A 27,000-nucleotide genomic window follows, 5' to 3' on the forward strand; every position below is an offset into this window, starting at 1 on the left:
GTAAAATTTTCCGCGTCACGAAGTCTATTTTTTGTGTAGAACCATTAATATTTTTTTTTTTTTATTTCAATTACATCCAAATCATTTATTCCTGACTTGGATAAAAAGTTATTTTTAAACGACTAAGTAAATTTAACACATTAACTGCCTATTAACAAGATATAAATAATTAAATAGACCCAAACATCAGTATCAGATAAAAAATTTTTGATAAAAAAAACTGGTATATAACGAAAATACGGAGTTGTCCCAAGAAAAATTTCTTTTTTACAAAACACTTACAGAGTAAAAAATAAAAATACTTAAATTAAGTAATTGTCCAAACGACAATTAAAAATTGATAACATCGCCATAGCGATAGGATCTTCAGTTATCAGTTTACTAATTCTCCGCGTGTAGTTTAACGAAAAAATAAAAATTAATCATTACAAAGTTATGCAACTAATAAATAACTAAAAAAATTTTTTCAACGCGTTTAAATATTGATCCTTATCCTTGTAAGCATTAGAAAAGTAAAGAGACTTGAAATAATTAGTTTTCTAGGTATGGCCTAAAATATGTGTCCATAATTGCCTGATTGATGAATCAGTGTATTGGTTTTTAATGTACACATCCATTAGTTAATTTAAACCATGTGTTGACAGAATAGATGCTTTGGAAATTAAAGCTTTAAATTAAAATTAATTTCTTCTCTACCTAGTGTTAATGAGCAGCATAATTACACACGAATTTAATTCAAATTACTGTCTAGACACGCATAAATTAATAATTCATTGCTCAAAACATATTTTCGTCAATTGATACTTGATATTTTATTGAACTATAAACTTTCCACCATATAAATTCATTGATAAAAAAAATTATTGGTAATTTTGACACCTCGAGATAAATAAAAAAATTATTTAACCCAAACTAGATCATAACGAATGAGATAAAACAGACATTAGAAAATTTAAAACTCAAAATTTTCAAAAAAGTATAAAGCTAATCACAATCACGATTCGTATCAATGGATTTTTTATTCAAAAAATGAACTTTTGCAAGTCATCAAAATTTTCATTAAATAAAAAAAAAACTTACCTTGAGAGTGGTCCTGAAGGCGAATGAGAAGTAGGAGGTTGATCATGATCAGTATGATGATGTGAAGTAGCCGCAGGATTGTAAATTGAAACCATATATAAATCCGAAACGCGGTCAGAGTCCTGAAGCGATTGATGGACACCAGGTGGCTGCATCGAAGTCAGATGAGTAAAATTTTGCAGTCTGCTTTGGTCATTGGGGCTGTACCCGTCGTCTGTCTGTGAATTATTTACGTGCGCGGATGATGACCGATGAGGTGATAATCCCTGGTCATCACGAGGGCTGCGGCTAGAACCGGGTGAACTTCCAGTTCTGACGTTACTCGGCGAGACACCACCACTAGAACCTCTGATATGATGTGACAAGTACGGGTCTTCTGGTAGAACTTCATCCAAATGCTGAGCACTAGAAACGTCAACAGAACCAGCCGTTGAACCGGCGCCAGGTAAATTTGGAAACAATACGCCCAATGAATAATCACTACGTGATCCTCTCATGGCCGCGACAATTCCACTGACCCTTTCAGCAGCCTCTTGATGATGATTGCTGTGGTGCTGATGGTGTCCGTGCTCTTCTAGATGTCGAGCCAATTGGGAATCACTCAGATGCTGATGCTGATGCTGATGATGTTGATGTTGATGTTGATGTTGCTGATGTTGATGTTGGTGATGTTCTGCTGACTGTGAGAGCGTTTCACTAGTGTACCGATGCATCGTGGAGTGAGGCATGTGACTACTAACTCGATGATTTCCCTCTGTTGTGAGCGAGACCTCAGACGGATGTCTATCCCCTCCTTCAGGGATCGGTACCTCGTTTACCCCTCCGCTGCCCCCACTACCGCCAGGCTGCTGGCCATACTGCTGATGATGATCGTGTAAGTGATGCTGATGGAGGGAATTAGATGACTGCTGGTGATGATGATGATCCTCTTCTTGACTGACTCCTTCATACGGGGATCCGACCACCAAATAATCCCTGGTGATTATAAACAATAGATTATTATTTTTATGGTATAATTACACGGTAAGTTAACGAACAATAGAAAAGTTTTGTAAATATTATACCTGGACATTATGATATGAGGCGACTGATAGTCCAAGGTATGGTGAATTGTGTAAGAATTGTCCTTTGATGAAAGGACAAAAGACACTGGCTCCGTGTTTGCTTCAACCAGGACGCCATTTTCAATTTCCGGTCGGACCGCCTCCAGTACGCCCACGGTATCCCCGCCATCTGGGTAATTCAATTCTTGCTTTAGCTGGTGATGATCTGCTAGCTCCGATAAACTCTGATCATGACTTTTGTGATCGGGTAGTTGATCGTTATGATCAGGTAGCTGCTGATCATGATCATGAACGTGTAAGTCGTGATTGCGATCTGACAGCTCATGATGATCTTGATGTTGATCATGTCGCTCTTGATCTGTCAGGCAAACAGCGTCGACTATTTTTAATAATGCTGGGTCGGCTATTAAATTTTCACTGTCATTTATACTTTTCGTGTCTTCCTCAGTCCTTTCTACGTACTCGGATAATTTTGCTGAGAATAAAAAAAAAATTTTTGTCTTAATTAAACTGAGGTTCTAATTGTGATTTCGAGTGACAGATTTTTTTTAACAAAACCGTTGCTAACCGTTGCCTTATAAATATATGTCTGTTATCTCATATACTAGTATATAGTTTATATATATTTATATATATAGCTTGTTTAGTGAAGACTATATATTTAAAAAAAAAATTTTTTAAAGAAATGAGATAAATTTTTTTTTTTTTTGTATGATATATAAATATATATAGACTGAAAGGGCAATAACTACACTGTAAAATAAGCGGTGTCAAAATACCGGTGTTAAATCGGTGTAAAAAAAAATGTATTGCATATGAAAAATATAAAAATTTAATGAATATTATCTGGAGCAAAAATATTAACAAAGTAAAATATTTCAACACCGTGAAATTTTTTTAACACTGGTAAAGAATATTTACACCTTCGGCGGTGTTAATTTTAACAGCGAAAATTTTAACACCTACATCAACTTGACTTACCCCGTTTTTTTTACAGTGTATATAAAAAAAAATATTTATTATTCATCACCATAATAAATAAATAAATATATTAATTAATATATATAAAAAGAAAGTATAAAAAGTAGTTTTTAACATTGAGTTAACCTTATTGACGTTACCTAATCAAATTGGAAAGGTCAGGCCCACATGACGATAATAAACCATATTTTTAAGTAAAAATAATTAACAATTAAATGAATTTTAAAAATTTATAATTTAAATCTTCATTACGAATAAATATACATATAAATTTTTCTCAAATAAAAAATACGAATATGAATACGAATGTGTAATAAAAATAAATGTAGGAGGCATAGAGGACAAAGGTTAAGGCCTTATCATCTCTAGTGTACAAAAACAGTCTCTGTCATCCTCCATGTACACAAGACGAGCATCAACGTCCAAAGTGTACGACAGCACGGAGTATAAGTAAAGAAAAGTAGTAGAGTATATCATTCTATTAAATTCCATTTAATTCGTTATTTCTCAGTCCTCAGTTCTCAATTAAGTCTCCATAAGATTTCAACTGATTCAATGAAAGCTTTATCTTAAGACGTCACATTAAACTCCATGTTGTCCATCTCAGTTCAATGACTGACTTTTATTAACTAATTTTTTTTTTTTTTTTAATAAACTTCCTGTCTAACTTAAGTGTTTTTTTTTTTTTATTTTTTTATGAATAATAAAGCTCTTGACATTCAGGTGAACAAGGTGTTGGTTATGAATATATGAATTGTCTACAAATGCCGGGTGCTAGACTTTTTTAAAATATATATACATATATATATATATATATATATATGTATAACAGTTACTAAATTTGCTGATAACGTACCAGATGTTTCCCTTTTATATTCTTTACCAACTTTCATACACGTATATATGTATGTATATATATATATATATATTCGAATAAATTGCACATATTAAGCGCAAGTTGAATTTACTTATATATTTATTTTTGTTAAAAAATTTTTCGCTTCTACTTATTTTGGTAGGGGTAAAAATTAAAAAAAAAAATTGTTATTGTTTTCTAGACATATTTGTATGTATCTATTTATCTATGTGTATATATGTATGTATATGTATATGAATGTATATATGCATGATGTGTACTATCATTATTAAAGATTGTAAATTATCACAAGGACGTTTGGTTAAAAAAGATTAGGATATCCTAGGCCATATATATCCGATATGACATAATACGAAATCAGCATGCGTAAGTTTGCTATCGTTACTATATACTACGTACTGTAATCATTGTGTATTGCTATGATAGCTTCTTGAGTAGAAAATAGAGATAGCGACAATCGGGCAAGTCCATTCATCCCGCATTATAAAGATATGCTTAATCTCTGCATCACCTTCTTTATATATTTCATTAACTTCCTACTTTTTTATTTCAACTAATCAACACACTTGTGTATTTATATTTTATTTTTTTTTCTCATTAGATATCGAGCTGGTCATTAAATAAATTTCACTAAATTTTACTCTAATAAATTCAACAATTTACCATTAAATTTTTTTTTTAGAAAATTTTGACAAAATTTTTTACTTGAGTGAAAAATATTTTTATACTTTTTTTAAGAAAATAAGAATTTAAATTGACATCAGAATTTTACTTTGCGAAAATTTTAAAAGATTAAAATTTTAAAATATCCATAGATATTTAACTAGAAAAAAAAATTATATAAATTTGTATATTTATTTATGGAATTAATTATATTAAATCAAGATAAATGTATAGGGCAAAATTGGTGATTTTTTTGAGGTCAAATTGCATTCAATAAATAATTAATAATTTCATATACAAAAGTTGACTTTTAATTAGAATAATGATTTGATAGATTCAAATTTTCAAATTAACTTGATTGGTAATAAATTTATCTATAAAAAAATTTTCGTAATGAACACGAATTAAATTTGGCGCGAAAGATCGTGTCTTAAATAAATTCACTTGGAGTAAAAGTCACTCCGAAAGGGAGTTTATTTAAATATTAAAACTCCGAATCTGAGTAAACGCGGATTTAAATAAAATCCAGTTTACTCCGAAATTACTCCGCTGGAAAAATAAACTCCCTATTGTCTTCGGATCTTCCGAGTGATGGAATGAATTTGGATCTAAATACAACCCGGATTTACTCCCGATTTTTCACAGTGTAGTCAGTAAAATAATGAATAAGCATCTGAAAATATTTCAGTAAATAACATGTAAGTAGAGATTTGACACCGGTAAGAGACTATTGATATTAAATGCTTAAAAATAATGACAGATAAATATTTACGAAAATATTTTAAAAACACTAACTGTCCCCTAGACACTTTCTTGTTATTGTTAAAGTTAATACGCAGTAAAATGTGTTTACATTGATGGTTAAACGGACGTTTAAGTTTCTTTTGCTTCCAGAAAAAATGCAAATGACCCCTGAGGAGTCACCCACAGATCATTTAAGCGCACACGTGTTAAGGATTCAGTAAATTTTATAATCATGGCCCCACCTCTTTTTACCCCGAAAAGAAAAAAAAATTCTAATCTTTTTATTTTTTATAATCAACGATAAATGAAACTGTAATTCGAAAATTTACCAAAATTAAAATAAATTTCTAATAAATTTTGTCTGTAAATTTTTTTTTTTCAAAATCAATCACAAAAATTTTACGAAATAAATTGAAGTTTAAATTTATTTTAAAAAGTTTTTAAAGTTTTTCTGCAATATCTCAAAACTTTGACTATTTTATTGTCCGCAAGTGACATTATTATGAGTCCCCCTCTGCAGTAGGGGTCAATGTATCTCCTCTATGGAATAAAATAATCATAATTATAATTATTGTTAAGTTAAATTCTTTTACTTCATTTAAAATATTTATTGCAGTCCGCACAATTATAAATAAATAAATAAATAAATTATAATTAAATTAATAAAAAAAGAAATAAGGGGAGTACGGGTCATCAATAACTGTTTAATGAACTTTTTTAAATTTAAAACTTGTTTATCTCAAATGTTTCTTCGTCTTCAATTTTGTCAATAAACTTTTCCTCTCTTCATTATAAATTTTTTTTTCTGTACATAAATTTTCAAGGTTTAAAATAAAATAATTGAATTTTAGTAACGTCACAATATATCAGTTTGAAGTCAATAAAAATATGACTACACACATATATTTATATATGTATATAATATAAATGAAGTATAAGAAACGATGAGAGTCAGTAGCAATGATCCCTAATGAACTCTGGACCATGTCCCTCTTTCCTCTCATATATATTTCTCCGTAATTGTACATATTTTTTTTGCATTAAATGTTTAACCAAAACCCGACAATAAATTATTTTATTTATATACAATAATATTTATTGGCAATTAAACAATTATTTTTTTTTTTATCATAAATAATACAAAATCCGTAAATAACTTTTCGACATAACGCAAGTAAATAAGTAATAAAATATAATATATATTATTACTGGTAATTATTTTAGCAGCATCCAAATATTTATACTGATCAAGTATTACGATAATTGTTTATCTACTGCTCATTAATTATTATTATTAAATTTATTTGTTGGTAAAAAAATAAGATATGAAAATATTTTCCTCTGTAATGCAATTTATTATTAAACTTTAGTTTTTTTTGATATTTATATATATATTATTTTATATTCAATGCTACTAGAAATGTAGTAGTAAAATTAAAAAATATCTATGTAATAATTTAATGAGTTTTTAAGAGTTTGTAAATGTCTACTGTATTGTAGACTTTTTAGAGTGTAGTGTTTTAAATTAATGATTTTTCGAGTAGAAACTTAATAATGATAATAATAATAGTACGTTAAGATTCGGATTTAGAAGCAGAATAGAAGAAAAAATGATTAAGAAGAAGAAAAAAAATAAAAAATCGGTAATAAAAGTTATGGTTATACAGACACCAGACTCTCAGTCGCTTCTTTTTCGTTTTCTCCGTAATCTCAAAGTATTTCTTGTGATGTTTGGAGTCAAGAGGGTTAACCTTTATTTTTTACTGCATAAGAGGGATGTCTGAGAGTTTTGATCATTTTTATACACAATAATGAAAAAAAATATATGGATATATTTTACTGTTAGATTATTAATTTTTTTTTTACTGTAATAAATTTTATCCTTTAAATTACTGGTGATATTTTTTCAAACAAAGAATAAAAAAATTTTATTTTGTTTAGATTTTTAATTTTTTAGAGAACGAGATCTGCAATTCAATTTCATTTAATTTCACAAAAGTCATTTTTTAATACTAAATTATTTTTCACCGCGCAACTGAGTCTCGAAAATTTTTTTCCGATTTTGATTACGAAGATTTTGAATTTTTCACCTAACAAATTTTGGTCTGAAACGAGACGTAATTTTTTTTTCTTTTATATTTTTTAGCTCTCATATTATCCTAGATGCTTAATTTTACTTGAAAATTTATTATAAACTCAAGGATAATAGTGAATTAAAAAAAATAAATTTACAAAATTTTCTGGACCCCAGTTTCCCATAAATCCCCATAGCTTTTTATTCTAGAAGAATTTAAACAAAATTTTGGCTTGAGATTTTTAATAGAGACTTTTTTAAAGACCGCGAAAGTAAATATTAAAGTGTGGCCAGAATAAAATAATCTGTCCCTTTTTTTCATATATCTTAACAAATATATTTATATATTCCCATCTTTTTCCTTTATTTTGTATTTAACTATTATTTTAGGATCGTTACTTTACTCCATTACTATTAAGAAACGCAATTATTTAACTATTAATAAACAAACCGGAAAAATAAGGAACCAAAATTATTTATTTTTGAAAATAAAATTACACAAAGTATTTTTCTACCCTTTTATTGTTTACTTTTTAAACTTTTTCGGCACTAATTTATTATTAAAAAATTATATTTTATTTAGTCATTAAAAATAAATCAAATAATTTTATAATTTCCCTTAATTGATCCTTCAATTTCCACGCTTGGAAAAAAATCCCAAGATTTTCTCACGCCCAATCAATACAGTGGCAATTAATTATTCAAAGGTTAAAAGTAAAGTAATATTTTAAAAAATGTAATTTAGTAATTTCTGTCTGTATTTTTTTCTGACCACTTGAAATAAAAATGAGGACCTCCGAAATTTATAAAGATTTTTTTTTACTTTCTCTTCTACATCTTTTTTAAATGTAACGTGAGTGTGGTATATAGCATACATATATATTACATTATATTAGGGACCGGGACAACAGTTTAAATCGAACTGCGAACAAACGTAACACAGACAGAGAGGTGTAATATGAGAATCCCAGCGGGTAGTCTTCAGTATTTTTTTTTTCAATCGTGTGACAAGTGTTTAAAAGGTCGTATTGGTTTAAATAACATTTTTTTTTCTCTCTTGTACGTAAGTAGAGCGCCACTGATGACTACTTTTAAATTATGAAGATCTTTTATATTAAAAAAAAAATATATATATATATATATATAAGCCAAGAAGTTGAATTGGAATAAAAAATAATTTAAAACATTTTTTAAATTAAATTTGAATATTCCCGCGCTAAAGCGTTCGGGTTGACCGATAGATGACACTAAATAAATTTTTCTCGCAGGTACTCATTAATAGTGAAGTTTGAATATATAAAGGAAATTAAATGGAGAACCTCGGGCAAATCCGTCAAGTCATGACGGATTACCTAAGGCTCGACGTAAGAGTTCCAAGGTGTTATACCCAGTCAGGGCGCAGCCCTTCCTCAGGGTCGTTATGACCCTATAACTCTGTGGGCCGGTGGGTATTTCCAATTAAATTTCGGAATATCTATCGGCCCCGTCCCGCTGGAGCAATGAAACTACGTAGAAAAATTTCCCCCGGTGGACAAAGACGAAGACATTGGGTATAATGGTTAACACTTTGGATCACTTACATCGAGGAGATGAGTTCTATTCGGAGAGACGTAATGCAATCTCTATACCGACTAGAAGTTGGTCACAGCCAATAGGTAACTCTCATCTCATTACCCACCGCGAGGTTGGGTAGTCCTTTTGCTTTTGTGAATTCAAATTGACAAAAAAAAATTATAATTAATATTTTACAAATTACAAAATGTATTTTTTTTAATAATTATGAACTATTTTTAAAGTACGATTAATGACAATATTAATTAATTACTCAACAATAATTATTAATTATTTTTTTTTCTAAATTAAAAACTTTAGATGATTTTTAACTTTTTTAAAAAATTTTAAAAAATAATAAATATTTTTTTGAGTATATAAATTGATGGTCTGATTTATTTTTATAATTAAAAATATTTTAAGTAATGATTAAAAAATAATTATAAGCATCTATACAGTAATTTAAAAATGATAAGACTTATTTATGTCAAAATAAAAAATTGATAAGTGATAAGGTTTGCAAATTTATCTCTATGTAATGTAAAATATAAAAAGAATTTCGCAGTTAAATAAAAATTAATGATTAAAATTAAACTTATGAAATATCGAAAAAATAATTTTATCAATAATTTTTTTTTATTTTTTTCTTATATAACGTATCTTTGATTTTTGAATATTACATGAATATTATGATTGATATTGTTAATTTCAAGAGGATAAATCTTACTCGGTATTAGTAACAAGTGTGAGTATTACAAGACTTAAACAAAAATGAAAATGAGGCCAAGAAATACTCAAGAGTGTCCATAAATCAGTCATCGCGAGTCAAAGGTCGCGAGGGGACGGTTACTCTTCTCACCCTCACTAGTAGACGATTTATAAAATAAAAAGAGAGTAATAAATTTGTATAAACTTCTTACCGATTCAAATCACACTTATGTACATACATATTTATAATAAACATACATATATATAAAAAAAAATTTTTTACTGATAAGTCCGATCTTCACGGATGATGAAAATTCGAGACGTTAAATCTTTAAATTTATTGACGAATTTTTTTTTGTACTTTCAAATTAAAAAACAAATAATTTAGTATAGAAAGGAGAGAGTCCCTTAATTTTTTAAAATCTAATGACTAAATAAATTATCTAAGGGAATAAAACTAACTTGCAATTGATAAGAAAAAAAATCAATTTTTTTTTCTCTTTCTATACTGAGGATTATTTTGTGATAAAAATATGTATAAAGTAAATGTCCCAATTATTGATTAGATAAATATTGTATATTGACACTTGGTGTTATATATTTTTTTAACTTCCTTTAATACTAATAAAAATCACAAGTATTTTAATATAATTTTTTTTTTCTCTGAAAAATTTATTTCTGGTTTTTTATTAAAAATACAATCGGCTACCCGTCATAAGCCTGTCCTTCATAAGCCTCTTCCCCTCAATCGAAAGTTACTGAGTCCAAACAGCTTCCCCACTTAATCACTCTAAAGAGTTTCGTACTAGAGAACCCGTTATAAGCCTCCGTGAAAAATCTCTAAAATATAAACTAACAATAAGAAAAAGTAGACAAATTAATGATGGAAATTTACTATCTATGTTTCGCGGGTAATAATTTAATCATTATTAAGTAAAATATAATTTATTATTCATAATTGTAATCATTAATTACATCCAAAGCTTCTGTTACAATTTAAAAGTTTTATTGAGCATTAAGTTGATCAATAAAATCATTATTTTAATTATTACTGTAATCAATACCGTTATCATTATAATTTTTTGCATTTAAATTATTATTAGTGTAAAAAAATGAGTATTTATTTTAGCGCTATAAGAACTAGGAAAATCGGTATGGTTGCGTATGTAACAAAATGTAAATATGACGTTTAAAATGATATAAAATAAAACAGGCTTATAACGAGTAGTCGAGATCAAAACTAAACGCACAGTAGTGGGAAGACTGAAATTACGAGAAAAATTTCCCCTAAGTCTTCTAGACCAGGCTTATAACGGATAATCGACTGTATAAAATAATTCTGTTTAAAATCTCAAAATTAATTTTAATAATAATTATTATTTACATTTTTCAAATATTTTCATCAAACATTCACGTATTAAATCACTTCAGTCTTTAATTCTCATGAACTCGTATTAGAAATAGAAAAAAAAAATTATACTATTATTTCTTAAGACGGCTCATCTTACCCAGCTTTAGTCTAAATAAGAGAGAAAATATATACACATATATACATATTCAAACTATATTTTTGAAAAATATTTATGCAAGGATTCTAGATAAAAGAAAATAAATTTCAGCACAAGAAATACTTATTGTTTTTATTTTCTCAAAATATTGAGTGACAAAGACTTTTTATTTGATCTCGTGGTCTAACTTTGACACGTCGGCATTGTTCTGAAGGACTCATGTCCTTTTGTCACAGTTTTCAGACACTCAAGCCAGTTAAACAAATAAGACACTGAAATGTTTAACTTTTTCTTTAAAATAATAACAATAAATATTTTTCTTACAGTCTATAGTCTATATTTAATAAATATACAAACATATCCTCATACATTTACATATTTATTATTTTTCCTGCTCATTAAATAAAGGATTTAACAGAACCGTCCTAAAATAAATCCGAATAATCTCTCGGAAAACTTGAAATTTATTTTTTTTTTATTATGAAAAATAATTACTCATATTAATAAATATATTTTTGATAAATATATATACTATATATATGTATATATTTGTATATATTATTGTTTAAAAAAATTTATTCAAAGAATTGTTGGTAAACTAAACTTATGAATGAACGGATTGAATGGAAATGAAATAAGAGAAGTAAAAAATAAAAAAATAAACACATAAAAAATTTAAAAAAAAAAAAAGGAGAAGAATAAGGTAGAAGTTTATAAAAGAGAGTGCGTGAAATGAAAACTACCTGAAAGATTGTTCGCCGAAAGATTGTGTACTAAACATTGGAGCTAAAGGGGCTAATGTTTGCGCCTTAGCTTTACGGCGAGGCTTTCATCTATATATATATATATATATATATATATATATATATATATATATATATATATATATATATATATATTGTGTGTAACTGTATTATAAAAAAATATAATGTACACTTTCATTTTTTAACTCTCTTGTTCTTTTTCACTCGGTCTATAACTTTCTCTCTCTTCTCTCTTCAACTGCCACGAGACTGACGTCACATCCTGAGCAGGCGGACATCCGGTTTTGGCTGGTACCGGACTCCTAGCCTGGCCCAAGTGATAATAAAATCTACGTCTCATAAAATAACAATACTTGTAAATAAAAATAAATGTATAATAGACTCACTAAATTCAGCATAATTTTTTTATAGTTTTGAGGATTTTGATATCTACGAGAAAAATCCTCAGAAACTCTGGTTAGAAATTTATAGAAGATTCGGACTTTATACATTTTTGTCAGTTGAAAAATATTATTTTTTTCTTTAATTATTGCTATTATTTTTTAAAAAACCGCAAACTCAAAATTTATGTACGTATATAATTTATATAATTTAGAAGTGCTCAAACTTAATTAGACAAAAGTGAAGCAAAATTTTCCAAAATTTTTTTTTAAAGTTTCAAAAACATTTTTAAAATAAATTGAAATATTACAGTTTATTTTTTCCCATTTCTCCCAATTATAGATTTGATAAAAATCTAAATGAAAAGGATAAAAATTTTGAATGAATACGGAACGGATGGCTGTTTATTTATTTACCCCCCTCGAAATGAAGTTTACTCCAAAGGGATGTTTACGTTAATATTGAAATTCTGAATCAGAGTGAATGTGGATTTAAATAAAATCCCGATCACTCCAAAACCACTCCGTTGGAAATAGAAACTCCCTATTTACTTCGTATGCGGAGTAATTTTTTTTAAACTCCAGAATTCTGAGTGACGGAGAGAATTCGGATTTAAATAAAATCCGAATTCACTCCTGATTTTTTACTGTAAATCTAAATTATATTTTTTCAGGCCTTATGAAATTTTAAATAAATGTTAAAATATTTGTCTAATTATATAAATAAATCTCGTTAATTAATTTTTGATAACTAAAAAAAAATTTCAATTTTCAAAAAAATTTTTTGATAAAAATACAGTCAAAGAATTAAATTCCATAGAATATCATAAAAATTGTAAACGAAAGCTTAAAATTGCATTAAGAAAATACTTAAGACCACTTAAGTTTCTGAAAATACTACGGTATTAGTATACAAGGATATATTTTGCGGTTTTATGGACATGATGACGAAAAAGAAACGGAAGAGGTTTAGAAACTTTGAGAGAAACAAGGAAACTATGTATATATTTATACATATCTATAATCTAAAACCGTCGGAAAGGACAACGACAAATATTTGCCTCGTTATTATTTTACTGGCGGTACTTTGTTGCACAGACAGGATTACGAATTTACAATGCCCCAAAAGGAAAATACGTAAGCACAAGAGTAGGATATAAACAAACTTTTGTATTTAGTGTTAAACATATCTTAGAATCTCTCTTCACTTCTTATTCATATTTTTAAAAGCATTAAAATATACAGCAGTCATAAATGTTTTTTAAAAATTTTTTTTCTAGCCGCGCTTATTTTTTTTTTTTATTTAGCCTAGACCGTAGACTCTATAAAAATCTATGGGAAAAAATTTTTTATAAAATTGTTAATTATTTTCACTTATATGTAATTTCAATAGCAATAAATATTTTATATAATATATAAGATCTTGTAGCATCTTTTAAGTATTATATAAATATATATGATATGCTGATAATAAAAAATAATTATTGCAAAAAATTAATAAAAGTTCACTTAGTTTTATACAGATGGCATCAGTTCGCAGAAATACTAATGTTGTGTTTACTATACACTCAAAGTATCCTATATATATATATATATATATATATATATAAAGACACGCAGTAAATCTATGTACATATTTGAATTGGTAACACAACTACGTCACACATATTTTACCTCTTGCACAAGTACTGTAATTTTTTGTTGTTAAAAAAATTCTATTTTTTTAATCAATTTTTCATATGTATTCATTTTATAAAACATATATAGAAATTTCTGAAGCAAAGATATGACACAAATTTCTAGACAAATTTTTTTTTAATGCGTAATTACAGTTTGCAAAAAAATACCGGGTAAGTTGGTCAGCCTAGAAAATTAAAAAACTTCTAGTAAAAACACAATTTTTTTTTTCCAGGTGTTTGTTATCTGAATTATTTTAATAAGAAGTAAAAAAAATTGAACTTGAGGTAGAATGGGCCAGAATCTATCAAAAAAAAATTTCCTCAATATTTTCAATGGGTCGCACTGTTGAATTCGATCAACTTGCCCCATGCTTCTAACAGCATTTTTAGATAAACAAGAATGGGGTCTTATTTTGCCCCGAGTTTCCCTGTATCTCAAAAATGAAAATAAAATTTTTATCCAAATTTTCAAGCTTTCTTTCAGTTTTTAAATTTTGAATTTGAAAAAAAATTGTATTGTTCAATTGGAATAATAAAATTGTGGAAAATATCCTAGAAAACTGTAAGCTGACTGAAGCATGAGAAAAAATCATAAGAAGTCTTCTCAAAGTAAAGAAATAAAAAATAAAAATATATAAGAACCACTGCACAGTCGATCAAAACACTAGTTGAGAAAAGTTTAACAAAGGTATAATAAGCAATAACAAAATAAACTAGTAAATCAAAGCCATAAAAAAAAATTTTAAAATAGCTTTGCTACATTAATTGCTAAATGAAGAAATTTTATTACTATGATTGAATATAGTCCAGTACACAGTATAGTAGTACGCACATGAGAGACCTGAGAAGTAATTTCTGATCGACTTTACATCGTCTTTCATATGTTGTTATACATACATATATATATATATATATTATATACTGTATATAGAACAATCAACTACCTCGACGTTTCCTTATGGAACTCATAAAATATCGCGACAATCCGTTATATTGTTTGCCCTCTAAGTTCACCAGTGCCTCTCATTATTTTTAGTTTTTTTATTAATATAAAATATATAAAAATATATAATATAATTTTGATTTTTATTTATCCGCCGATAAATTAATAACTAATTTGAATATTGTACTTTTATAAAAATTGTAATATATATTTATGACTAAAATATATTTTGACGGGTGCGTTTAACTCATATAATGCATATTAAAAACAGTCATACAAGAAAAGATAAATAAATACATATGGAGTACTCACAACTATTAGTTGAGGGGCGTATAGGGGCGGTTTTCAATACCCATGAGATTTTTAAAAAAAATACGTGTATTTCATAAACAGATAATTTGAATAATCTTCGACGAACATCTTTAGTGACATGACACTTGAAAACATATCTCATGGGGCTTGTTAAGATTAATTGATTGTTAAACGCCCAGCAATTGGTTATGTCTAGGCCAGCGCAACATACAACATATGTGTTTTTTGTTACTAAGTCATTTCTACAAGATTATTTATGGGTGAAAATTATCATGACGATAATGTCTAGATAATTTGAAAAATTTTCAATGTTTTTTTAAATTATATTAAAAAAAATTTAATAATTATTAAAGACCGGGTGAAATAAAATTTAAAATTTTTTCTACGTGGGGTAAGTTGGTCTTTCAAAAATTTTGGAGTAAAAAAAAAATTAAGTCTTTTTTTTCTTGAATGAAATTATTTTTTTTTTTAAATTTGTATATTTTTTTTATATGGGGTAATATGACCATCTCAATATTTTTAGTTTTTAAAAATAAAAATTTGGAATTTCTTATATGACTTTGAAAAAAAAATTTATAATGAATTAATTAAAAAAAAATATAAAATAAAAATAATTACCAAGTAATTGACGTTAAAACTCTTGTACTTTTTTTTACTGATAAGAAAAAAATAAAATTTTTCCCAGGCAAATAAACGAGAGCGGAAGCAAAAAACAAGTTTGCGTGGGTTCGCGGGCACGCTCAAGTCTTTTTACGAAATATAAATACAAATATATATTATTGTAGACATATTTAACGTATATTACTTGTACATATATGAATATATATGTATGTCCATGTGTTTGAATAATGAGTAAAGCTTATTAGCTGCCCTTATGCGGGTTTGTTATCATTTAAAATACAGACTGACTACTAATGCCCTCCCTCGAAGAGTATCGCGATTATTTAAAAACGACGCTAATTATTCAACTCGAGGACAAGCATTTAAAGTGACTTCATCAAGTGGGTCGTACATATGTTATACAAAAATTATTAAATAATTATATATAAATAAATTAAGTTGTTCCTTTCATTAAGAATAAAAGTCTACTACGCAATATTTGATAAATTAATTAATAGATCACTGATAGATCACTACATATAATATTCAAAATAATATGATTTAAATCGTCGTTAAAAAGGTAAATGACACGATAAAAAGTACAGTGAGAGTGTCAGGTCAGAGTGAGAGTAAAGAAATGCAACAATGCCGTTTATCTTCACGTCCTTGGCTAATCTTTAGTCGCTAAAAGATTACAATATCACTAACAAGTTACCGTACACCCAAGATTATACTAATAATCATAATTATATATACATATATACATATATATAAAAAGGTATAAATACTACCTTCATTTTTTCGTAAAAAAAATTTACTCTGATTTTTTTTTAAATTAAAGTAAAAGTTGTAATTAATGACACGATAGAAAGTTTTAAAATTTGAATTTATTCAATAGGAATTGAAGACATGTAATTCTAGGCGCAAGTCTAGTATTCCAGAGTAAGTGAGATCAAATTTTAGCGTCGGTGAAAGATATTTTTTGTAACAAAAAAATTTTTTCGGGTAAAATGTATATATTGGAAAATATTTTAGGTATGCATAAATACATATAGTAAAAAAGGATTTTTTGGCACAACGAATTTTTTCAATGAATTGAAAAAAAAAGATTTTGAGTCGAGACAAAATTTCTTCTGCCAAGAAATTTTTACTTGGCCTTAGAAATTTTTTTGATCATGAATTAGAAACTAAAATTTTCTTGGGGCAAAAAAAAATTTCTTACGTCAAGAAATCCTGTTGTTCTGAGTATGTATATATATATATGGATGTGCCATCAATATATTTTATGTTACGCATTTTTTTTCCTCTGCACTTCAATATGTGACCGAATGAAACTTAAAGTAAAAAATCACATATATATATATATATGTTCATAGGTTCGCTATCGCCCGACAACCAACTAGCGATACCTTATCTGAACTAGTTGCATAGACAGTGACTCTCATTTTTTTTTATTTAAAAAATATATACATATATATATATATATATATATATATATATATATATATATATATATATATATATATATATATATATATATATATATATATATATCATCTATTTAGTATAACAAACCACTAAAAAATATTTTCAATCCCTCATCACTCGAACTAACATTTATTAACTCAACTTTCCTTCAATACATAATCAATGAACCTCAAAATTAAAAATTTTTTATTTGAACTATTAAATAAAAAAAAATCACAAATTATTTAAGCCAAATAAAACGTCAATTAATATTGAAATTCGATAACAAAAAAGACTTTAAAAAATATAGTTTATATAGAATATAATATAATATATATGTTTATAATAAACTCGGCCACGACTCACATATCGAATGATAAACGAAACCATCAAACTCTTCAGCTGCACATTAATATACATGTACACATATATACGTCTATGTTTATAGTATAATTTATGTACATAAAAGTATTTAGTACATTTAACTATAAAAGATCGTATCAAATATCTCAGAAGCTTTTGAATGATGATCGTAATTGATAAGACAACTCATTCATTCAAATTATTTAATTCATTATTTATTATTCAACTCTATATATATATATATATATATATATATATATATATATATATATATATATATATATATAACATTTAAATTTACCTGTTGGTTGATATTTATATAGATGTCTATATTATTAATAATATTAATATTAATATATTTAAGATCACCTGAAGTAGCAGCAATAAACGGAGTTAAAAGACATACTGGCACGATTGCAGTGTCTTAACCATAATATGCGGAAGGCTGTATAATAGTACGACGATATCAGGCCCGAGATAACTCATATCGCAAAAGTCATAATGCTTTAGTAGGCAAACTGAACTGTAATTCTCCTCGTATATTATATATTACACTGCTAAAGATACAAGACCATGTGGCATGTGCGATTATTACCGTAGTGTACTCCCAGATATCGGTAATCAACGCAACCACATTCTGCACAAAAAGTATGTTTATTATTATTATTTATTAATTGATTATTAGTTTTTATATGCAAAATCAGTTGTGCGGCTTCATACTTTGAATTATTACTGTTTTTTTTTTTTACATTGCGTCGATTATTACAAAGAAGTGACAAAAGTATATAAATTATTTTTTAAGTTATTAAGACAAACGTTTGTCAAATGACTATGAGACAAGAGTCAACTTTGAAAATTATAAAAATGTTAATTGTTTTTTTTGGTTACTATTTTTTTTTCGTGATCAATATTTTAATTTAATAATAATAATGATGTTAATTATACACTGTAATAAATCGGGAGTGAATTTGGAGTGATTACGGATTGTATTTAAATTTGAATTTGAAGTTCCGGAGTCAGAAAAAAAATTCTGCATAAGAAGTAAATAAGGAGTTTGTTTTTTCAGAGGAATGATTTCGGAGTGATCTGGATTTTATTTAAATGCGCATTCACTCTGAATTAGCTCCGGATTTAAACTGCTTTTACTCAAATTTTTTAGTGTCATAATAATAATAATAATTATAAAAAAATAAAAATTATAATAGACACTCAGTTAATAACGTCGCCAGCAAATTAAGTCGTTTGAGCACGTGAGTAATTTTTTACTGGCGCTTTAAAAAATTGAAGTAATCTAACGTACTTGCAAAATAGACTTATTAGCTTTGAATTATACAATATAAAACTGTAGAAGGTCGCACTCTAAAGTTACTGATATTATAAGAATTATATATGTGCTTTAAATGTATCAAGTCGTTTTTTATATTTTTTTTACACTTTAAATTTGAGATTAAGTGAATCAAATGTAGATTTAAGTGACTTTTTACACAAAAAAAAAATTCTAGAAAAATTCTATTGCTGCAAACTAGAAGCATATAAAAAAATAGAGATTTCTACTTGTAGCATCCGAAAATTACCGTTATTTAAGTAGAATTTCAAACTATTACTATAAATGATATTTTTAATTTTTGAAAAAATTTTATTGTGTGAAGTCTACCGTAGAATCTCGAAGTTCTATTTCTCCTAAATTGGCTGCAATATTGGAACCCTGTATTAAAGTTACCACTAAATTTCGACCCGAACCAACTTAACAATAAAAAACAAATATTTTTTAAATTAATTTTTTTGGATCTATTTTAGGACCAAATTCTTTATTTCTCAAATCTTTCAAACAAATGGGATAAAAAATGACTAAATTCGACTCATTTATTTAAAAAATCTTCAAATATACCTCGATATCAACTTTTCTATATTTTATATTTTTTGCCATAAATTTTAATAAATTTAAATACAACTATCATAAAATTTTTTAAAAATAACTGCAAGTCGGAATTCTGCTCATGCATAAAAAATTTTTCAAAAACTAGATTAACAAATTTACCGTAAAATTTTCTAAAGTAAAAAATAATCCACTGCTTGAACAAAATAAAGTAATAAAAAATTTTTTTTTATGTAAATTAAAATAGAAAAATTGAAATTGACGGGTCGATGACGTATAAATAAGCCGATATCAATATTATTATTTATGTGACATGTCGTAAAGTATGGAAATGACAAAATAAAAAAAGGAAAGTGTAAATATAAAGATAAAAGGGAAATAGTATAGAATATAAATTATATATACGTGGGTTATTTCTGAAACTATGTAACGATTAATGTACTAGCCTGGACTATTATCATTTAAATTATGTAACACATTGCACTCGCATTTTGACTTATAAGGCAACTCGTACTTGAACTAAATACATTTCATAAAAAATACTAAATATTAATGTTTGTTAAAACTTTTGTGTTTTGTTTACTTAACTTTTTATTTTTCTTATCATAAAATTATTATTTTCTTACACATAAACATATATTAATATATGTACTAATATCATTCATGAAAATTTTTTTCCTTCCTTTCCTTAATTTTTGAAATTCCTATTTATATATTTATGTTTTTTTTTTTTTTTATCATTATTATATTTTATCAGTAGTGACGGTCACAATTTACGTATTGACTACTTAGGAGCCCAAGTAACTGCACATGTGTAATTAAAAAGTTAAATTATTATATGTATACCCAGTAAATACTCTACTCTACGTATATATTCATATATATCAATTCACAATGTCAATAAACATGCGACAGCAAGGAAAATTATTAAAACTAATTACTAAAAAAAAAAGTAACCTGTTTACTGATAAGAAAAAAAAATTTATGAGAAAAGTTGTAGTGACAATTTAATTTTTTGTGCAAAAAATTCGACGAAAAAGTCGGAAAATTTTTCTCTGAAATTTAAAAAAAATTCTCCATTAGACAATAATTTTTTTAAATTTTAAGTGAAAAATTATAGATTTTTTGTCTAGTTTATAAATATAAATATATATAGATATAGATGTATTGAGTTTAGGTGAAGGCGGAGCAAAACTGTGGATATGCCTTCTAATTCTTGACAGCGAATTGCTTCGCTTCCCACCAGCCGCCATTTTTCGAGTCATCTTTTTAGTCTTGTAATCTTATTTTATACTACACATATATACATATTCTCAATGCTCATAAATATATATGTATGTATAGTTAGGGGAATCCGGTGCAAAATGGAATACTATAAAATCCAGGAGTTTCTGGGGCAAAGGAGATTTTGAGAGAAAAAAAAATTTTTTTTGGTTCAAATCTTAGAAAGTGGGGTGAGTTGGTCATCTCGAATTGGGAAGTCAATTTTTTTTAAGTGTTAATTATTTTTCTAACTTAGGGGAAAAATTACTAAAAAGAAACTGGGATAAATGAGTCACTAAAAAAAAGTTTTCTTTTGCTCAAAATTTTGGAGTGACATCAGATCAACTTACCCCTCCCTCTTCTAAACTATCAATAAAAATTTTTTCTCCCAAATGACGTCTTAGTTTTCCCAGGTTTAAAAAAAATCAACTCCGAAATAAAAATTTTTTGTACTGATAATTTTATTTCTTAAAAATTTTTAAACCCAACACATTTCTCCCGGTTATTTTTATACGAGGATGTGGTTTTCAAATTAAAAAAAAAACTTAATAATATAAATTTTATCTACAAAAATAAAAAAAAATTTTCCGTAAAAAAAAAATTCATGTCTGAGATGATTTAATGAATTGTTTATATGAACCCTGACTTTTGTTACTAATGACCTCGATCATCAGACCAATGTCCGCTGACTTGTAAACTGATAATCCCAGAATAATAATAAACATTTCTTAGACATTTAAAAAAAAAAAAATAAAATAAAAACATTTTCCATTCGTTATCTTCCCTTACATTTTAATAATTTAAATTTCCTCAGATAAAGTTAATCTATAATTTATCCATTTAAGTATTTCCTATATCCAACTAATCCAATATAAATTTAAAATAAAATAAAGTCTTGTATTATTAAAATCATAAGTAATTATTATTAGAATGATTCAATAGTCTAAATAATTATTAATAATAAAAAATATAAAAAATATTTATACTTAAAAAATGAGTCAAGTGAAGGTTAAAAAATAAAATAGAGTACATACTAAGAAAGAAGAATATACATATATATGACGTGTCGTTATAACGTTATAAGCTATTCATAATAACTATATGGAGTAACGTCAGTAGCAAATAGCAATATAATGACGACCCTGACTAGCAAATGACGACGTTTAAAAAAATATATATTGACTATTATTTTATATTAATGCCAATTAACTTTAAACTAATTACTAATCAGCAAAATAAAATAAAAAATTTTTTCATGTTAAAAAAATTTTAATTAATACACTGTAAAAAGAGCGGTGTGAAAAATGGACTCAATTTAACACCGCGCGGTGTTAAAATGAAATAAAACTGGTGTAGGCGGTGTTAAAATACCGGTGTTAAATCGGTGTAAAAAAAATTCCACGTATAAAAATGAGAAAAAAAATGTATTACACACAAAAAAAATTAAATGAATATTATCTGAAGGAAATTTCAATTTTGCTATGGACATTTAAATAATTATTTATGTTATATGTAATTTATTTAAAAATTACACAATTTTACGCCCACCATTTTTATCACCAATAATTTAATTAATTAATAAAAATACTGTCTGACACAAAGTAAAATATTTTCACCACCGAAAAATATTTTAACACCGTGAAATTTTTTTAACACCAGTAAAGAATATTTACATCTTCGGCGGTGTTATTTTTCATTTTAACACCTACACCGCCTGGGCTTACCCTGTTTTTTTACAGTGTAGAAAAAGTCAAAAAAAAAGTAAATCTTGAAATCATTAATTAAATTAACGATCATAAAAAAATCTATAATAAAGTAACAAGTCTTTATCGCTCATATACAGGGGCGGTGTTATCACTATTGATATCCATATATACATCCACGACAAACGGCCCCTGGTCTCCAGTAAGTCGCGGACCACCGGACCAGTGTGAGTTAATTAGTTAATAACATATATTAATTTAATCTTCCCCCTTAAATGAACCGCCAAAAAAAAACGGGGATATAAACAATAAAATATAAACAACTCACCAAATTCTTTTACTCGATACTTGGTGACATCTGGCGTGAGATTGTCTTTGCATCTTCGTCTCTTCATTTTCATTAAACACTTTTATAAATTTATATATATGTATATGTAAATATTTTTATAATTACATATAAATGTATTGACACAACAAGTATTTATTTATGTAAGCGATTGTTAAATATTTAAGGTAAAAAATGGTCGATTTAAATGAAAATAAATGAACCAACTGTGTAAATAATTTAAAGTTGACTATGAGGTGCGTGGAGAAGAAATAAAAGTCCGCGGGCATATGAACCGACTCTATGATCGGTCATAAGCTTTACTTGTGTATATCGTGTACATAGAAAAAAAAATTTATATATATACATATGTATAACTATACTAATATACGCTGAATTTCATTACACTACATATGCATATGCACTACTCTCTGCACTTCTCTGTACTACACTAGTGCCGTGCAGAAACCGCTAAAGACTTACTTTACTTATGTTAAGAATAATATGCCTGTGAGTAAGTGAGTAAGTAAGTAAAAGTGAGTGAGTGAGTGAATGAGTAAGTGTATAAGTATAATAATAATATGTCGTGAGTAAGTGAGTGAGTAAATGCTGCAAGAAAAAGAAACAACCAATTGCAAGAGTTTGAGGGCATGAAAATTGCTAATATATATATATGAGAATTAGGAGGGGAATGTATATATATAATATATAATAAACTATTGATGAACTAGTAGTGGGGTAGAGTTCAGTAGACATTTAATTATTTTTATTTTTCTTTTAAATATTTTATTGGAGTGGAGCAAAGTGGGTTGAGAAAAAGTTTTTGTAATTTGAGGGAATTTTAATTTTGAATATTAGAGAAAAAATTTTTAACCGATTTTGTATAAAGTTTTAGCCTAATAGTGGGGATAGAGTTCAATAACATATTAAGAGGTGGGGAGGAAGGGATTTTGAAAAAAAATTGTTAATGTAAATTATTTTACTATTTTTTCTTGTACAAAATAATTATTTTTTGATTTAATTTATTTGGGAAAATGTTAATTCAGATTTCATATAATCAAAGTAGATCGATTTTTTTGAAATTTCTACACAAATCTAGACAATAATTAAAACATTTGATCTTAGACTCGAATTTAGATTTCAGTAAATCTAAATTTTTTTTCCGGCAATTAATTTTAGAAAAATTTATGTAAGGTAAAATGGTCATTCTAAAAAAATAAAACACTTATTTTTTTCAAAATTTAAATTTTCTACGCAATACAATAATTGAACTGTTAATTTATTTTTAAAAAAATTTTTCAAAAGTTGATTTTAATTTTAATTATTTTGAGTGACCCAACTTACCTTACTTTTTCGAATTTAAAAAAATTTTTTTAATTTTATTATAAAAAGTCTATTCGTTGCTACTGTAAAAAAAAAATCCTAAAAAATTGAATGAATTTAAAAAAAAATAAATTTTCATTTGAAGTATGAGTCATATCTACAGCAAATGTGTAAGCAATGAAGGGCCTTTATGGTAATTTAAAAATGATCTTTTGTCTTACAATAAAAATAAATGATTTATGAATAAGTTTGTTTACAAATGAAGGAAAGCGTGAGTTTGTTTATTCAAATATATATTATTGAGAAAAATGAATCACGTAGAGCCTAATTGTTCAAAGCGATGTGTTCAAGATCTTGTTACAAAACATCTTAATGATCAAGGACAATCAATATTTTATTTATTTTATTTCATTCATGGTATTTTTGTTTGGCTTTGTTTCGCGGGGGCGTAATTTTATTTATTTTTTTTTTTAAACTCTTTTATTTCATTCATATTCAATTGAGTTACGGTATTACAGACGAGAAATTTATTTACCAAGTGTATGGAGTGAATAATACGAGGCTATGGTTTATGGTGGAGAAAAAAAAATAATATGTAATGTTTACTATTGTACGGTGTGTATTGAAGTATAATGTACGGTCCGGTATGTAATATGTTTCTAGGTACATAAGGCCACGGAGTTGCGCGAAAAGTCACGCTGTTGTATTGTATGAGCGTTAAAATCACCTGAAACTACCGTCTTGCTATGTGTTATTTAGCACGTAGATGTATGGTTTTATGCATATTATTTTTTCTTATACATTATTTTTCTTTTGCAGTATACATTTAAATATATTTTTTAAATATTATTGTATATTTTTAATTTTCATCACATAGTTTTTTTTTTTTTTTTTTTTTTTTTTTTTTTTTTTTTTTTTTTATAAGTAATTCGATAAATAATTTTAATATTCAATCTTCTAAGTATAGTAAATAAGGGATCAAAGTCATTTTTGGAGTGAGTCACGGTCTAGAAAATTGAAACAAAATTTTTTCTCAATAATTGCAATTGATGATTTTTTTTTTCTGTCAAAAATTTTGTTTTATTATGAATAATATCTAGAGTCAAATGATTGGATTTATTGTAATGGATATTATTCAGACGTTGACTTGTTGGTTAGTAATTAAGTAAATAATTAAATTTACATTTAAGCTATGCTTCATATTATTTTTAAAAGAGCCATCATTTTTTTTTAACGTGATATACACGGTAAAAAATTTGCGGATCGAATGCGGATTGAATCCAAAATGAACTCAGAGCGGATGACTGTTTATTTTTGTCGGTGTGCTGTCACCTGATCCCGACAATTTTATACCACAAATGATCCCTACAAATTGACCCCATTGACATTCGGTTGGAAATAATAAAGATGAAGGTTTTGAGGATGATTTGATGATAATGAAAGTTATAAAAATATTGATGAAACTGATGAATTGTCAGTTGGACGAGATCAGTTGTCAGTTGGATCTAGAATCTGTGGAATCAATTGTCGTGCCATCACTTGCCGGGGATCAGTTGTCTTAGAACCGAATACAGATTTGAATAAAATTCAGATCACTCCAAAACCACTCCGTTGGAAATAGAAACTCACTATTTACTTCGTATGCAGAGTGATTTTTTTTACTCCGAAACTCTGAGTGACAGAGTGAATTTGATATTGAAAAAAATCTGTAACTACTCCGAATTTACTCCCGATTTGTTGGTGTATTAATTGGGAGTAATTGAAAGAATTTTTATCAATTGATAAATCAATAAATATAAAAAAAAGTTTGTAAATATATAAACAATAAAATATGAATTAATTCTTGAATTAATAATAAATTTATCAATAATAAATCGATCTTTACTCCAAATATTCCGATCACACGATTTCTCAATGCTATATATATGTGTCTATACAAATATTTTCATATTTCACAATATCTTTATCACAAAATATTATTTCACAATATTTCAGTTACGAAATAAATAACTTATTTTCAACAAATATTTTTATCCAGTTATTAATTCAAATTTTTTTTTTTTTATTTATCACCCCCTTCAACTAAATTAAATTACCAAGTAAATAATTAATCATCAATAAAAAACATGTAAGTATATTTTACATATAAATTTTATATTTGTTATAATTATTATATATGTAATTTATTAATAATCTCTATGAAAGATCAAAAACCTGGAAAGTTTTTTTTGAAAAATCCAGACAAGTGAAAATGTTTAAAGTTGCAGTAAAATTAAAAAAATTGCAGTAATTTTCGCCACTGAATTTTTTTTTTTACTTTAGTATTTAAAAGTTCGCGTTAAAAACCCGGACAAAAAAAAACCCAGGGTACCCTGGACTTCAAAAACAAGGACTTGTCCAAAAAAATCCGGGCGACTAAAGCAGCACAAAAAAAATTTAACTTTTTGTAGAATTTCACTTAAAAATTGATTACATGGCAACAAATTGTTGCCTTAGGTTCAACAAAACGTCAACGATTTTTTTTGTGCCGCTTCGGAGATGAGATCAACTGTAACTTTTTTGTTTTTAAATAAAAAACTGTCAGACAATCAGAGCTGATCCACCCAATCAATAAAAAAATATTCAACAAATTAATGACAGTAGGGCAATTAAAAATAAATAAGAACTCCAGTATAATTTTTTTTTTTAACATTAAACCATATAATTTTAATAAATGCATTTATGTATTATTCACTATGTGTATATAATAAAA

At 26.7% G+C, this 27,000-nt stretch overlaps 1 protein-coding gene across 2 annotated transcripts in view; it reads right to left on the reverse strand.

The window, feature by feature from the left end:
* LOC103569036 (box A-binding factor) overlaps positions 1–23,994 on the reverse strand; it is a 44,985-nt gene extending 20,991 nt beyond the window's left edge. Inside the window, exons 1-3 of one of the 2 annotated variants that reach the window (XM_014445294.2) lie at positions 22,929–23,994; positions 2,145–2,619; positions 1,081–2,055 (exon numbers count right to left, since the gene is read on the reverse strand). In XM_014445294.2, the coding sequence (XP_014300780.1) occupies positions 1,081–2,055; positions 2,145–2,619; positions 22,929–23,001 (1,523 nt within the window). In that variant the 5' untranslated portion in view covers positions 23,002–23,994. The remainder of the gene's footprint in view (positions 1–1,080; positions 2,056–2,144; positions 2,620–22,928) is intronic. The other variant, XM_014445297.2, reaches the window with a different exon arrangement.
* Positions 23,995–27,000: the final 3,006 nt, after the last annotated feature.

Source organism: Microplitis demolitor, chromosome 5 (genome assembly GCF_026212275.2).
Source record: "Microplitis demolitor isolate Queensland-Clemson2020A chromosome 5, iyMicDemo2.1a, whole genome shotgun sequence".
In the NCBI taxonomy this organism is placed as follows: domain Eukaryota; kingdom Metazoa; phylum Arthropoda; class Insecta; order Hymenoptera; family Braconidae; genus Microplitis; species Microplitis demolitor.